Source organism: Protobothrops mucrosquamatus, unplaced genomic scaffold (genome assembly GCF_001527695.2).
Source record: "Protobothrops mucrosquamatus isolate PMUCROS unplaced genomic scaffold, P.Mucros_1.0 scaffold598, whole genome shotgun sequence".
NCBI lineage: Eukaryota > Metazoa > Chordata > Lepidosauria > Squamata > Viperidae > Protobothrops > Protobothrops mucrosquamatus.
In genome coordinates this window covers 263,106-280,396 of record NW_015386897.1, presented here as the reverse complement: position 1 = coordinate 280,396, position 17,291 = coordinate 263,106, and the positions used below count along the sequence as shown (strand labels likewise).

Genomic DNA, 17,291 nt, shown 5'->3' with positions numbered 1-17,291 from the left:
GGCCGGGAGGGCGACAAATTGCTCTGCAGGCTTACTTAGACTCGCACTGGCAGCTGCCTCCACCATCCAGCCCAGATCCACACAGCTCTTGCAGCTGCTCTGAATCAGAGTACAGATAGATAGATAGATAGATAGATAGAGAGAGAGAGAGAGAGAGAGCAGGCGCATGTGGAGAGGTGGAGGGGAGCAGCCTGGCCCTGCCTCCCTCAGGCGATGGCACACGTGCCCACAGGGACGGCAGGCGGCACGCGTGCCATAGGTTCACCATCACAGTCATATGGGTTGACGAGCTGAAATTCTTGTCTTCTGCATTTTTCATGGAATCACTCAAAAAGTGTTTCTTCTGCCTTTTTCATGGAATCAAAAAAGACACAATCAGAAGGCCGTAAAGAAATTTATTTTCTTAAAGTGTTGTTTTGTGACTTATTTTCATTTTACATGTAGGCTTTGCAAATAAGCATTTATCCCTTTTTTTGATTGGTCATAATCAATTCCATTATTTTACAATGTTTAAAGCAACTTTATTTGAAGAGTTAATTTTTTACAGCCTTGATAAAATGTAGTAATTTAGTTGTTGCAGTTTGATGTATCATTTTTCCTTCTATAACTAAGGAAGTGTTCTGCTGTGGAGCCCTGCAATGTTTTTATCAGTATTCTTCTTAGAAATTTGTTTTTTGGTTTCTGGCCCCTGTACATCTTTTTCATATTCTGACATACACTTTCTTTGTATTATATCCAGTGTACATGCTACACAGAAAGTCCTACTTTAGTATAATTCATATCCACATTTGAGATTGATTATTAGCGCTATGATTACATTTGGAAGAGAGAAAGTGACACTTATGAGTAATATCCTTCAATTTTAATGTTAAATTTTCTTAATACTAACAACTGTATTGAAAAGTAAACCGTGTCATGATTGTCTGCTTAAATTTGTCTAAATTTTATATTAAAAATGTACGTTTTACCTTGAATTTACAGAAATGGACCTGTATAAAAAGTTAAGGTTGAAGCTTGCCCTCTTGTGTTCTGGTTCATATCAGAAATATTATAATATAGAGCAGTTGTGAGATTCAGGGCCTCTTAATTAATGGCTCTAATGAATAATATCCTCTCACTTTACTGGTGTCCCATGACAGTGTGATAGACACAAATTTGAACAATGTTCTTGAAGAAAGGAACATTTGAAAACCGGAGAACATGCAATATTATAGATAAACCATGAGTACAGGAATAAGCATTTCTAATATTTATCTTTTTAAATCTTAGCTTGCACTGGTGACCTGGCGGGACTGTTTGTTCAGGCCACTAAATAAGCAGGTAATATTTCTATTGATAGATATATTAGCTTGACTTTGTGTGTGTGTGTTTGTGTATGTGTGTAAATGTAGCAAAAACAGTATTAGTGGAGAGGGACTATGACGTGATTTTTAAAAATTTATTCCAATCTCAGTCTGCCTAGAAAAATTATGAATAGAATAAAAATTTGTTTATTGTATCATCATATTCCTGGGCCGTAACTAATTTAAAACCAAATTTGAGAATTTGGCGAATGGTAATATGATGAAAAATAGATTATTATTCTGTGTATAACTGAGATAGTTAGATTTCATTATACATTTATTGCCTATGATTTAATACTGCAAATTATTCATTCATTTTATCTCTATTTTAAAAAATCATTTAAATAAAAAGTATGGGGATGGAGAAACATTAGCAGCTAAATAAATTAGAGATGAAATAATTAAAAAGATCATAAAGTTTAACATGAGAGAGCCACGTTGTCAACTTTAAAAATGAGCATGGCTGTGGCCATCTTCCTTATTCATTTTTTATGGACACATTGAAAGGAGGGAGAGGGGATTGCCAGGTGCTTTGCTAGTCTAAATAAACTTTTGTCCTGTGGGAACCAAGGTCATTGGCTGGTCCCAAGACTGCAGGCTGGGCGTTTCGTGAAAAGCCCGCCAAGAAGATGTATTGGGGAACGTAGTTGCTTGCATAGCCTTAGGAGTGGGATTTCTTAACTTTGTATTGGGGAATTGTTACATGTATCTTCAGACTTGGCTTCACTTTTCATGTGCCGATTATTTGTAACTAATAAACATGTTCTTTGAGGAAATTCCAAGCCTCGGAGTTCTGCTTTATTTGTCCCTGTCTATCGCAACCATGACAGAATGGTGATACAGAATATATGTTAGTTTCTAAAACTGCTATAGTGTGGAATGCTTGTGGCAGGGGTGGGGGAGGCAATTTGAATTGTTTGCCTCAGGCATCTAATGGAGCTACTTGGTTTCCAGAAAGTTCTTAGTTTCCTAGAAGTTTGGAGAGCAGTTCAATTTAGACCCAAACCAATCTCTAAAACCTTGAGAGGATTGCTCCTGAACAACTTCTCTGTTTAGTAATCTTAGTGATTCATTGATTCTCTGAGGAGTTCCAGGATATGAAATACCACAAGAAATGTCCAATGCACTGTTGATGAAAGATAGAAGAATCTTCCTAGACATTGATATGAATACTAAGTCTGGGTAGCATGATAAGTGTGCAAGAGAAACTTTCCTTAATGCAATCATTGAATGCTGTATGAACAACCTTTTTAAAGGTAATCCAAATCTTATAGATAAGGACAGGCTGCAAATACTGATATTCAAATACAATGAAATATCAGCTGAGTTACTTTTCAGATAAAATGTCAGGACCCACTTCAAAACCTCATCCCAAGAAAGCAGGACTCTTGGAGCAGATTCATTCCAAAAGAAACTTTGAGTATATAATGATGCTGTTTCGGCTGACCAACCCCCCTGCAGTTTTTCAACACTTCATGAATGACATATTCCGGGATCTGTTAGATCAGTTTGTCGTGATCTATTTGGACGACATTCTGATCTATTCCCCTTCACGGGAGACACACCATCAGCATCTCCATCAGATCCTGCAACGGCTCTGAGATCATCATTTGTATGCCAAACTGGAGAAATGCCAATTCTATCAAATAACCATTGATTTCCTAGGTCATCGCATTTCTCCTGAGGGCATCGCCATGGAGCCGAACAAGGTCGAGTCTCTGCATAGTTGGCAACCCCCACGTTGCGTTAAAGATGTCCAGCGACTCCTTGGGTCTGCCAACTACTATTAAACCTTCATCCCTGGTTTTGCTTCCATGACTGCACCCCTCACTCGGCTCCTGCAGAAAAAGACCCGGTTTCATTGGGATACTCCGGAGCAACAGGCTTTCCAGGCTTTAAAGGAAGCCTTCATGAAGGAACCCATCTTGAAACATCCTGATCTGCAACGGCCATTTGTTGTGGTGCCCTCTTTGTGCATACTACTCGTGGAAACAATCTGGCCTAGTGCAACTACACCATCTGGAGAAGGAGCTACTAGCCATCAAAATGGCATTTGAGGCCTGGAGGCATCATTTGGAAGGGGCTCGGCATCAAATTGAAGTCTGGACGGACCACAAGAATCTGGAAAGCTTGCAGACTGCCTGGAAATTGAACCAACAACAGATTTGGTGATCTCTCTTCTTTGCTAAGTTCAATTTCCGTGTTACCTGCATACCAAGCGATCGCCACCAAAGAGCGGATGCTCTGTCAAGGAAGCCAGAATATTCCCGTACAGAAGACAAACTTCTGCCCAGGACAGCTCTCCCCACAGAGTCTTTCTCTGGAGTTTGGGAGCCAAGATGTACGGGCTCGGATTTGGGAGGCACAACAGCATGATATGTGGGTGGCTCAATGAAGGGAGGAGTTGGAGCCAGACTCCCTATGGACCATCACAAACGGACTCCTGAAATATTGTGATTGGCTCTATGTTCCAGGAGGGCCACTCAGAGGGCTTATTCTTAACCAATGTCATGATAATCCAGCGGCGGGGCATTTTGGCCTGCTCAAAACACTGAACATGATCTCCCATACATTCTGGTGGCCCCGAGTACGACATGATGTGCAGGCCTACGTCACATCTTGTATACAGTGTAGGTAGGCCAAGTCAGTGACGGCCCCACCAGCTCTTCTTCAGCCCTTGCCAACGCCTGAAAGACCCTGGGGGGCAGTGTCAATGGACTTATTGACGGACTTGCCCCCATCTTCTGGCTTCATGATGGTATTTATGGTGGTGGACATGCTGACCAAGATGGCACATTTCATTCCTTGCTGTGGCTTGCCGTCAGTCCGCGCCACCATTCACATGTTCATTTAGCAGGTTTCCTGGCTGCACGGCCTCCTTGATAGGGTCGTTTCAGATAGAGGGGCTCAATTTACGGCCCGTTTCTGGAAGGGGTTGATGAAGGCCCTAGACGCAAAAATCTGCCTTTTGTCAGCGCATCATCCGCAAACTGATGGTGGGACAGAGAAAGTAATCAGAATCCTAGAACAATACCTGCGTGTTATGTGAATCAGCAACAGGACAATTGGGCAGACTATCTTGCGGTAGCCGAGTTCGCGTTTAACAACTCATAACACACCTCCACGCATATGACATCGTTCCTGGCCAATCCCTGGCTTTTTCCCCTCTCGCAGCTCGACTCGCCAGTTCCTACAGCTAACGAATATCTGGCCGAGTTACGGGCTATCCATCAATTGGTGTGGCGACAATTAGATAAGGCCAAGGCGGATTACAAGAAGGTTGCCAATCGGTCGAGGCGAGATATGCCTACATTAATGGTGGGACATTGGGTGTGGCTTTCAACCAGGAACCTGCCATAAAATCGGCCTGCCAAGAAACTAGACCACTGGTACGTAGGACCATTCCCTATTGAAACCGTCATCAACCTGATCGCTTATCGGTTAACTTTGCCACGGTTGTTACTGGTACATCCAGTCTTTCACCAGTCTCTGCTGGTCCCAGAACAGCCGGCGTGTCCACTTCGATGATCAGAACATCCCCCACCGGAACAACATGATGGAGACAGCACTCCTGAGTATGAGGTCGCCAGTATTTGAGACTCCTGTTGGCTGAAAGGGCGATTTCTGTATTTGATTGAGTGGAAGGAGTATGGACAAGGAGTTCATCTGGGAGGATGCGACCAATGTCCATGCTCTTGCCTTGATGACAGCGTTCTACAAACAGTTCCCTTCACAACCACATCCAACCCGGCAGACTTGGGGGAAGGATCCTGCAGTGCGGGATAGTGTTGTGATTCCTTGCCAGCCAGTGGATCCGGCAGCTGAGTCTGAGGAATCAGGTGAGGAGGAGGGGCCTGGAGTGATATTAGAGTCAGAGGAAGGCTCTGAGGAGCTCCAAGATTTAAAGTCAGATGAGAAGCCTGGCCCCTCTACTCACACTCAGGCTGAGACAGCTATGCTGGGAGCCTGAGTTGGACAGTGATGAAGAACCGTTGGGACAAATCCAGGATGCATGAAAGCTCCGGCAAGAGAAGCGAGTAGGAAGAGTAATGCAATGGGGCAGCTCTAAAGGCAAAGGAGAAGGCATTAGGAAGCCACACCTTGGCTGAATGATAAAAGGGAAGGTTTGGGAGGTGCTGGTTGCCAAAGGGAATCGTTTGTGTTGAGGATCGAGTTTCTGTGGACTGTGTTTGCCTTGGACATTGACTCAAGTCTGTGAGAATAAAAGGGGTTGTGTTTTTCTTACAGTTCCTGCCTGTTTCTTGGAAGAGGGGTTTCTCCTTGTGAGCATAACAAGGACTCACGTAGGCTGGGACAGAACAATATCTTCCGGCCAGTTCAGCTTGCTGGCCAGGGCCCAGAATTCTTGGGTGTATTCTGCCATGGGCTGTTGCCCTTGCCTGACAGTTTTGATGTGTTCCCATGCTTTCCAAGCAGCCAAGGGGTCTTCAGATCTGCGTCTGAGGGCTGCCATGAATTGATTGAAATTCTGCAGTTCTGGGGCATTGGCATCGTGGAGATCCACTACCCAGTCTGCTGCGGTGCCATCTAGGGCTGCTTGCACAATCCGTATTCAGCCACGATCACTTGGTATGTCTCAGCCATATTCCTTCATGTAGTTCAACACTTGGGTCAGGAAAAACCCCAGCCGGCGCGGCTCCCGCAGTACTTCACTCTTAGCGGTGGGAACTTTCAGATAGATTGATATCCCTTCTTCCGCCTGTGTTGGTGTGCATCTCCATCGGCCGGTGTGGCTTGCCCGGGGGTGGCAGCGGCGGTAGCAATGGCTGCTGCTTCCATGGCACTGGAAGGGCTTGGGACTGCTGGTTCACACCCTCCCTTCATCTGTTCCTTCGGCTGAACTTGGGTTAGCGGTTCCCTGGCATGGGTCAGCTTTCTCTTCCCTCATGGAATCAAAGGCAACTCTCAGTATGTCGATAGCTTGCTCCAGGAACCGCTGGAATGGGGCGGTTGGTCCTCATCTTCACTAAGGCAAAGCTACCTCTTCATCTCGACCTTCCAACCCGGCTGGTGACTGCCATGTCTAAGCATCACTTTCGTGGATCTCTTCTCCCAGTCCTCCTTCCCGACACCCATCGACTACCTGGGTTTGTAGTGGCATTCCACGATCCCCACCTCGTCCAACGAGCTCGAGGATTGAGAACTGTATCGGCTGGGCTCTTCATTCCAATATCAGACATTGTTTGCTTAGCCCTCCAGCAAGGATTTTCCTTCTGGGTTGACTATTACTGCAGATCCTGCCTAATGTCAGGACCCACTTCAAAACCTCATCCCAAGAAAGCAGGACTCTTGGAACAGTTTCATTCCAAAAGGAACTTTTATTAGGAGAAACTGATAGTAGGCATAATAGGCAGGATCTGAGGGTTTCCCACTCAATAGGTTAAAAGAATCCCAAGTAAACCCCACCCCAATAGTCCATCCGGTCAGTTTGAATGGGCCAATCCCAAGTCACTGTGGGAATGGAGCTGATAACGGGGTCCATTCCCATGGTTGTGAAGATGTTGTTAGGTCTTTGCACCCTCCCTTCTGCAGCAAGAGATAAGCCAGATGGCTGGAGGCACATTTCTTTCTCACCCCAAGGCAACATCAAGGGAGAGAAAGTTCAAAGAGCAAGTTGGTAGAAACAGCGGAAAGGATACATTGTAGCAGAGGAGAGAAACATAACGCTGAGCCTTCCCCCCTCGCCCTCAGGAGAATGGCAGAACCCTCAGAAAGAAATGAAGAAGAAATGAAATAGGTCCCCCCTAGGGAAAGAATGGGTTCTGACATAAACTTCCTCCTTCACCTTAACTTGGCTGGATGATGTGAACTGCTGAGCAAAATGTCCTGCAGTGTTATCTGTAAAGGGTTTGATCCTGTGGATCTTGAGGAAGTGGACAGAAAATTTTGTGGAATGAGCTATGAATCAGCAAAATTTTTCTATAAAGGGCAAGATTATAAAAATACTTTAAAGTATTTATTTCTCGGTGAAGTGGAATTACATGGGAAAGAGCCACTGCTGTTGTGCCCTCCCTCTGGCCTTTTGACACCCCAGCACAGTACAGTGGTACCTCAGTACTCATCATTAATTGGTTCCAGGAGGAGCAATGAGTACCAAAAATGGTGAGTACCAAAACAAATATTTCCCATAAGGAATAATGTAGTGAGTCATAAAGCAGCCGACATCAACAAGTTCTAGCTTGTGCAACAAGTACCAAATAAATGACGAGTACAGGACAAAATGCAGTTGAGTACCAATGTGCCACTGTAGCTCAGCCTTTGCAGCTTGACAGCCCAGCTTGGCGAGGGGGGGAAGGGGGCATGTGAGTGGCGGGCTGGTGCCTATGTGTGTATGTGCACAGCTCAACTTGCACAAGATGACCTGCGCACAAAAGTGGGTGTGAGTGCACACCAGCCTGCCACTTGCATGGCCTGCTTCTGAATAGGCCATGGCCCAGTAGTGGGCCACGGCCCAGGATTGGAGACACCCCTGTGTGGTGCAAGCAGTGGCAGTTAACTTTGGAGACTGTAGCAGGCCTGAAATGCCTCAGTGGGTGCAACAAAAAGGTATATAGGCCAAGTTGCATGGTAACTGTTAGCAGTGCTGGACCACCAGTAAAAAGGATTGCCACACATTGTCTTGCTGTCAACGTTGGCTTTGTCCCATGGAATCTGTCATCTCCCATCTGTTGATTCTTATCTTGCAGGTGTACCAAAAGAGATAGAGGGCCAAATTTGCCCTGTGAACTGTAGTTTTCACAATCATAAGCTAGGCTAACCATGGACTAGCTCCCTTACCTATCTGGCGATATGTAGGGAGAGAATAGGAGCTTGGATCTGAACTATTGTTAATGCTTCATTATGGGAGGGGAAATTTCCTATATCTTTGAAGAAGCACTGTGTACCTTCATAAGGAACCACTCTTGGATTCAATAATTTTAAACTGCTAAGACTCCAGCTTTCTCTGGAAGAGAAGATAATGAGTCAGTAGCTCTTTTCAGTCAGGACTTAGATGTGGGCATGGATTAAAAATTGAATTGTTTGCTCTTATTTCTAACCTTTTGTGGGACTTAAACAGGGATTTGCTAGTCTGACTGAATTATTTTGTGTTCTTAATAGACTGTAGTGCCCTTTGGAACTCTTGCAGGAATTGAAGGTTGGAGATACAATTTTACAGTAATTCTTTTCCTTCCTGAGCAGACAGATAGTTTTCACTTACAACCACAATTGAGCCCAAAATTTCTGTTGCTAAAGCGAGACAGTTATTAAGTGAATTTTGCTCCATTTTATGACTTTCTTGTCACAGTTAAGTGAATCACTGTTAAGTTAATAGCACAGTTGTTAAGTGAATCTGGCTTCCGCATTGACTTTGCATAGCAGAAGTTGCAAAAGGTATTCACATGCCCCCGGGACATTGCAATTGTCATAAATATGAAACAGTTGCCAGGCATCTGAATTTTGATCATGTGACCATGGGGATGCTGCAATGGTTGTAAGTTTGAAAACGGTCATAAGTCACTTTTTTCAGTGCCTTTGTAATTTCGAATGGTCACTAAACAAACTTTGTAAGTCGAAGTACCTGTAGCTCTAATTGATGCATATGGATATGAAAAGACCAATCAAGCCCTAAGATACTGCAGTTTGGAGCGTCATAGAGCTCACTTTATCCTCTATCCTTTTCATCATCCCCATGAAATCATTTGATGCTTTGGAGTACAGTATCATCAATATGTTGTTAATATCTAGTTGTATTTCTTTATCATGTTTAATAACTCATGTGTACATAATATTCAATAGTTAAATTTTAATGTTAAACCCCAGTAATTAAAAAAACTGAAATGCAAAAATGCTAACCTCATAAAGAGCTGAATGTATTAACCCGAGGTCTGTTGCAATACGTTCTGGATAATAATAGGCCATAGTTAAACCGTTTCAATTGTCTCATTAATGTATCATTAATAAAGGTCTAAAAATCTGCATGGGATTTTGAGTGGCATGTACTTCAAAAAATAAATGGGGTGAAGACCAAAAATAAATTTTATTTATTTGAATAATTTTTTGAACAATTCAAATTATTCTTCCCCGGTATTTTATGTAAAATTATTACATTAATGTATTAATTTTCTTCCATTTTATTAAACATAATATTTTGGTGCAACATTTGGAAGGAATCTAACGATTACATCTGAGGGTTTTGGGCATTGCATGCCACCCAGGTACTCAAAGTATTCTATTTACTATAAAAAGATCCATTATATTATTGGAGTGATTGTATATTTGTCCAATTCATATTTTCAAAGGTTACAAATGCTGTATTGAAGTTGATTGAAAAAGAAAGAAATGGCGAAACTATCAATACAAGACTGATCAGTGGAGTTGTGCAATCTTATGGTAAAATTAATATTAATGATTGTTGGTATTTTTTGTTTTATTTTCTTTATCCCATTGTAAAGATTAAAACTTGGTTTATATTCAGTCCCTTCTTGTTTCTATGTAAAGGAATTTGAAATGTGTAATATTTGTATCTTTTCCCATATCTACAACATATATATTAAGCCTGATCAGATGTCCACTTTGAGTTCCTTTTGTTTACTTTTCTTACTTTAATCCTGTCATATCTCACAAGTGAATTTTTTTATTGTTTTCTGTTTGTCTCCTCTTAAGAATTTCATTAGTTTCACATATCTCTTTTGTAAATCAAGATAATAAAGCTTTCCAAGTTACTCAACTTGTATATATTCTTTAATTAAGACATTTACTGGTTTCATTTGTAAATCCATTGTAGCATGTTTTTCCATATCACTGTTTAAAAAATCCAAATCCACATTCAAATCAGCTTCAGTGTTTGCTTTATTCAGTAAAATTTGTTGTTCTTCTGTATCCTCAGTGATAGCATTAGATAGTCTTGTAAGTGATTTCTGAGAACACTGTTTCCAAACATCCTTACTTTCTTCTGTAGTCAAATAGTACAGGTAGTCCTCAAATAACAACAGTTTAGTGACCTTTAGTGATCATTCAAAGTTACAATGGCACTGAAAAAAGTGACTTATCACCGTTTTTCACACTTACAACCTTTATAGCACCCTAATGATCATATGATCAAAGTATTTTAAAACATCCCACTTGTATTTTTTTTCATTCTTTTATATCTATCTTCTTCCTTTCCAAAATCAACATCTAAGACCGCTTTTTGCTGTTTCCAAAAATTAAGGCTTTTCTTTTCAATCATATTTACATAGATATTTACTAAGTCATAAAATTTGTTCATTTCTGTATTCAGAGATAAAAAATGCTAGAAAAAGAACAAAAACCCTATTTGTTTTGCTACAGTTAGGCTTTTTTTCTATATTTAATAAGATAAATAAAAAATTAATAAAACAATAGACAAAAACAATGCATAACCATATAACATATAGTTTCTTAGGCATACATGGATATAGATGTATATAATTTTATATGATTATTTCAATAAACGATTACCATGTTTCACTATAATTGTCCTTTCATAATCTATTATCTGTAAACAATTTATAAATCATGAGTGACATCAATCCGCTGAGTAATTGGGGCCATAATTTTTTTCCCAATGTTTCCAGAAATAAGGCTGTAGAAAGTTCACTTTCATTGTCCAGCTGTCAGTTTCCATGTAATAATTCAAAAGGTGTGCATCTAAAATATTCAGCTTCATCTTAAAATCAGCTTAATGCTTCATCTCAGAATTTTCAAATATTATAAAAAATATTTTGGACTTACCAAAACCCAGTAAGTTTATATTTAAAAAGAATAAATCATGATGTTGGTAGAGATATAAAATAGAATAACACTTCATTAAAGCACGCATTTTTTCTGGACTTCTGCTTGTGAACAATCTGCAGGAAATATGAAAAAAAAATCACTTCCTTTGCTTTCCATTCAAGTATCCCCATTTTTCATGAGAAACATAGACTAGGTTTAGACTAATACAAATTTTTTATTACCTAAATCAATAAAACCAGACAGTTCCAAACAGCCAGTTTTTGAAGTAGGTACCGTATTTTTTGCTCTATAAGACGCACCTGACCATAAGACGCACATATCTCCTTGATTAGTTTCCACCCATTGTTTCTTGTCTTGCCTTCTGGGGCTTTGGAAAATAAATTGATCCCCTCCTCTTTGTGACAGCCCCTCAAATACTGGAATATTGCTATCATGTCAACCCTAATCCTTTTCTCTTGACTGGCCATACCCATTTCCTGCAACCGTTCTTCGTATGTTTTAGTCTCCAGGCCTTGACATTTTAGTCTCTCCCATTTCCCAGCAGAAAATTACAGGTAGCAGTTTTAAATCATGCAGCATAAGGATAATAACATTTGGAAAGAGAAAGAATATGCTGCAGCAGCCAACATGTTCCAGCCTTGTCCCTTCGCTTCCTCCAGGCTTCTCCCCCAACCTGCCTTCCACTCACCTTCCATTTGCTGTTTCGAGCCTGGGAAGAACACTCCTACATCCTCNGAGGAAGTTCCTCAGCCCTTCTCCTCTCCGCGACTTCCTTTCTAGCAATACTCGATGGTGTTGTGTTAGAGCGCCACCTAGTGCCAGTATATGCTCTCCTCCCCTGCACTCAGGCTTCAGCTCCAGGCAGCATTCGCTCCATAAGACGCACAGACATTTCCCCCCACCTTTTGGGGGAGAAAAAGTGCGTCTTATAGAGTGAAAAATACGGTAGTTTCTGATTCTCCTCTTTAAACAAGTGGGAAAAATCATGGTTTTTTTTCTGCCACCTTGATTTCGTAAATGTGAAAAATTAAACGGAAGTTAACAGCTGGTCAGTAATTTAGAGAATGATAATTAAAGTTGAGAATTGCCTAACTCTAATCTAAGGTTTGTGGAAAACTTTCTACTATGTAGTGAGGGTCACATGTTTTTCAAAGGATTGAGTTGACTAGTATCACTTCACACTTTCCTGTTATATTTTCTTTTGTTAAATGTAGATTTAGATCCTGTATAACAGGTAAAATTTTAATAAACTTCAACAGTATTTGAAATTAAATTTATTTAATACTAATAATTCCTTTGACGAAGCATCCCTATTATGAATAAATTATGTCTGGAACTTATTTCTAAGAAGATATACATGGGATTAGACTGCAATTCTTGAAACAATAGCCACATTTTTATTTTGGTTTCAGGAAGAAAGACATTATTTTGTTCTTGCAGCCTTCTCTGCAATCATTCAAATTTAACTTCTTTTTAAAAATTATATAATTGTGCATTTAAATAATATCTTAGATGCTTTATTATAATTTATAGCCTGAATTTAAATTGTTCTTTTCTATCCTATTGAAAACTTTTATTAAAAGTTGAACACTTTTAAATGAGGTAAAATTCCATTATATCTGCTAAATGAAATCTGTGCTATTTAAGTAAACTTATCCTAAAATTAATTTTGTGCCTTTTTTTTTTAAATTTGTGTGCTTTTAGTGGAGCTGGGACTGAATGAAGATGATACTTTTGCTAAGGGGCCTACATTGACTGTATATAAAGAGTCTTTTGAATCTCAATTTCTTGCTGACACAGAAAGATTCTATACAAGAGAGAGCACTGAATTTTTGCAGCAAAATCCAGTTACAGAATACATGAAAAAGGTACTATAGTTATATTGCAAGTTCCTGGTTCTAAAAATAATTGGTACTATATTTGAAGTAGGAATTTAAGTACCTGTTTTGCCTGGTAGTTGCTGAACTGCAAGTAGGAGCTAGCTACAAAGCTAAACATACATATAGTGAATATGTGTTTTTCTTTGCCTTGTTTAACTAAAGCTATGAGATTTAGATCCAATATTGAGGTATTAATAAATAAAAGAACTGAAATAATTCTTAACTGCAAACAGAAGGAAACTTCTGAAATATTACAGCTATTTCAAGAATGAAAAATAATAAGTAAACATGGAATCTTGAAATATTTAACATAGTTTTAAAATTTTAGAAACAAGTGTAAATCAGAAAATGCTAAAATAAATTAGCAGGTTAAATAATGGATTATTTATGGATTATTCTTACTCCCTTCTTAATTGTTTCTGGATAAAAATACTGAAACAAAATTACAGAGATATGACATAATTACTCTTCAAGTATTTATGGTGTATGTTTCTATGTCTTAATGATTTATCCTCCAAATTATTTGTCATAATTCTAAATTCTAGTGTTGGTATATGTGATATGATCATTTCTTAGATCTCCTCAAGGAGACAAAAAAGCTATTTAGGAGGATTTTCTGACATTAAAGGTGAGGGCAATTCTAAGACAACTCCTTTTATCTCTTAAAACCCCTCTATTCCCCATTCCCCCAGAAAAAGTTGGCCAGCTCTGGAAGTTTTGTGTATTGTATTTCCATTCAAGTGTAGTTGTACACCTATTTTATAAGTTCTATAAACAGCTAGTTTGAATCTGGAGTTTGTGTAACTGTTCCATGGAGCAGTTGCAGGACATAAACAGTGCCTTTTTTAAACAAGAGTTGCATTTTAAATTATTTTACATTTGGAATTTAGACAACTTGTATTTATTTTACAGGCAGAGGCTCGTCTTTTGGAGGAACAGCGTAGGGTCCAGGTATACCTACATGAGAGCACACAAGATGAACTAGCACGGAAATGTGAACAAGTACTAATTGAAAAACACTTAGAAATCTTTCATACAGAATTTCAGAACTTATTGGATGCTGACAAAAATGAAGGTGAACTTTTCCATGTTTAATTGATAGTTACTTTTAATAAATTATGAATTGAAGGTTGAGCTTGTTTCCATATGACTTACATTCCTGGTATGATTTGGAAATAATTTCTCATCATCATCTACCCACCAAGAGTTAACTGATTGCAGTTGGGTAATATCAAATATGAAAGTATTTTGGTTTCTCAGTGAATGTTTTCATTAATTTGTCAGAAATTAAAGTTATGCTCTTATGAAAATTATTAACTTTGATTATTATTCCTGAAGTGCTTTATTATCAAATTGCAAGTTTTTTTAAAAATAAGCTTTGTATTTTGATATTATTTTTATGTCATAGATTATAAAATATAGTTTAATATTGAAATGAAAATATTCTCCCTGGCATTTTGCTCTCTGAAGCTAGATGCATTGTTATAGATTTAGTTGATTATTTTAGTATATTTTCAGATCTTAATCTCTTCCTAATTCTTAGATTAATAACTGAGATGGTGACATAAAATATTAATGCAAATTAAAATAAGTCTTGCTTCCTTTTCCCTCCCAGATTTAGGACGCATGTATAACCTTGTGTCTAGAATTCAGGATGGCCTTGGAGAACTGAAAAAACTTTTGGAAACTCACATTCATAATCAGGGTTTAGCTGCCATTGAAAAATGTGGAGAAGCTGCATTAAATGTGAGTATTAGATTGACCACGTGTCTTAAATTCATATCATATTCATTAACTGAGTCTGAAGAAGTTTGCATCAAATTTCAAAAGGAATAGTAACTCAAGATTTCATTTAGGGGGGGTCATGAATATCCATCATGATATCAAGATTTTAGGACTGTACATGTAGCAGACAAGAATGAACCATTTCTCATTCAAAATTGATTGTACCATCTTGCTACTTAGTCTTCTACAGATAGTCAAGCTTTGCTATGAAAAATCTGTTATTGTGAATATTTAAACAAGCATGTTCAAATTATTTCAGTAATTTTACGCTGTTCTTTGTGTGATTCAAAATTTTTGTTGTTTTCAAAAAACTTGAAAGTAGCTTTCAATTACATTCACTTATAGAGGCAGGACAATAATAATTACCGATAGGAAAGAATATTTGTAGCTCATGATTGAACTGTGGGGTCCCTGATACTCTGAAAATAACAAGGTCAGAGATTACTAAGAACTCCGCAATAATAATGTGTAATAGGCTTTGGGGGAATAGAATGTAAAATCATTGCATGCTTCAATTGAAAAGTATATTCTTGATTTTTTCAAGAACATATCTTTTGTCAGCAATAAACTATTTTCTTTTTCCACTTGGAAGATTAAATAATAGAACAAATAAATTACTTTCTTCAATGAGAAAACAATGGAAAATCTTAAATGATATAAATGTAGCATTTTATTACAAAACGGGCACATGACTAGAATTCTACTCCATGTTTTTTGCCAAATATATCAAATGTAGACCAGCTTTTTCTGATGATACAAGTATCTGCCCATGTTGGTACTTTCTGAATGGGTACATGCAGGCTACAATGAAGCTACTGCTGTGGTAGCAATAAAAGAAGGAGGTGCCCATATTTAAAGATTACACATATATGTTTCTTTTAAAATTACTTCCTGAGAAAAAAATGAGTTTCAATCACTTGGAAATAGTTTCTGCATACAAGTAGTCCTTAGTTAATGACAATAATTGGGACTGGAATTTGTCTTTAGAAGTGATGTGGTCATAAAGTACAACATTACATGACCATATTATTTAGAAATGGCAATTCTAACAGTCCCGGTTACTGTTGTTAAGCGAGGTTTATGGGTCATTAAATGTTACAGCTTCCTGCCACTTCTAACAATCATATCAGTGGGGAAGTTGGCAGAAAGCTGTAAATAACAGGTTGCTCACAAGTGGGTCAGCTGGTAGGTAAGTAGCTGCTGCATGGTGGGAGAGGTACAAAAAGATCTAGTACCACATAACTATAGAAATATTTATGGGGCAGGGAAGGGTATGAAAGGGTCTAGCTCAGTGCAAGGCAGGGAAGTTTGGGGTAGTTGCTGCAGGGAAAGGGAGAGTTGAAAGCACACACTAGTGCAATGAAGCTTGGAGTGGCGGCTATAGGGCAGGGGAGAGTGCACAAGGTTGTGGTGCTGCATGGCACAAGTGCAGGAAATGCTGGATAGGTCCAACTGGAGGTGACTGTTATGGGGCAGGGGAAAGCGCAAAATAGTCTTGTGCAGCATGAGCACAGCAAGATTTCAGGTAGCTCCTGTGGGATGGGAAAGTTTGCAAGGTTCTGGTGCAGAAAAAAATATAGACTTGCAGTAGCTGCTGCCAGTGAAGGAGAACATGTGGTCTGGCATAATATAAGCAAACCAAGACATTGAGTGGATGCTTCTGGATAGGGGAGATTTACTTGAGCAACTTGCAACTTCCCTGCTGGCTTCCCTATTGATTGCTTGTGGGTTTCATTTTTTCCCCATTTCAAGCACAAAGTTCAGAAATGATTTTCAGGTGGAAACAAATTTTTCTCCTTAATTAAGACAGTTTTGTCAGCTCCACCAATTCTATCACCTTTACCATCCATTCTTCCATTGTGGGAATTGATATGTCTTTCTGTCTCTGGGCATACAAATATCTTGCTGCAGTTAACGTATATAATTGGGGTGTATGGGGTGTTCAGGGAGGGGTAGCACCTCTGGTGGAGGGCATGTCGTGCTCTTTTTAGGGCAGCTCGTACACCTTTGGTCCCCACCTGACACTCAGCTCTTTGGACCCCACCTGACACTTTGGTCCCCACCTGACACTCAGCTCTCACCTGTGGCTCCTAGTAGCTGTAACATGCGCAGCGGCCACACCCCGGACAACAGCTTCGACAGGCTGGCCAAATCAGGTCGAGAGTAGCCGTTGTGTCTTTGACATTCGGTGAGCAAAGGATTTGTCTATCCCGAGCATGTGAAGACAGACTCTGGTGGATTGAGCGGATGAGACCTATTAAAATAGGACCAACGGTCATGAAGGCACTTTTTGCAAGCGATGTGGTACGCTGAGAGCATGGCAAGACGCGAAAGACGCCCTGGTCAACCACTGCGCCCAGCCCATCTCCAACTGTCTCGACTTTTGTCCTGCCATTGGAACAAGATGGAATCTGGGAAGAGAGAGTGAGGCTGACTATGCGCACCTCTCCCTCACTTTAATCCAATCCACGCGCAAGTCTTGACATCTTGACTTTTCCTAACTCCCATAAATTTCAAAGTCCTGTGG

At 39.6% G+C, this 17,291-nt stretch overlaps 1 protein-coding gene across 2 annotated transcripts in view; it reads left to right on the top strand.

The window, feature by feature from the left end:
• Positions 1 to 17,291, top strand: part of LOC107288848 (cullin-1) — a 96,380-nt gene that overhangs the window by 35,044 nt on the left and 44,045 nt on the right. For both annotated transcript variants that reach the window (XM_015817505.1, XM_015817504.1), the window contains 5 exons: positions 1,270 to 1,320; positions 9,644 to 9,734; positions 12,804 to 12,967; positions 13,892 to 14,054; positions 14,595 to 14,725. In XM_015817505.1, coding sequence (XP_015672991.1) covers positions 1,270 to 1,320; positions 9,644 to 9,734; positions 12,804 to 12,967; positions 13,892 to 14,054; positions 14,595 to 14,725 — 600 coding nt within the window. The remainder of the gene's footprint in view (positions 1 to 1,269; positions 1,321 to 9,643; positions 9,735 to 12,803; positions 12,968 to 13,891; positions 14,055 to 14,594; positions 14,726 to 17,291) is intronic.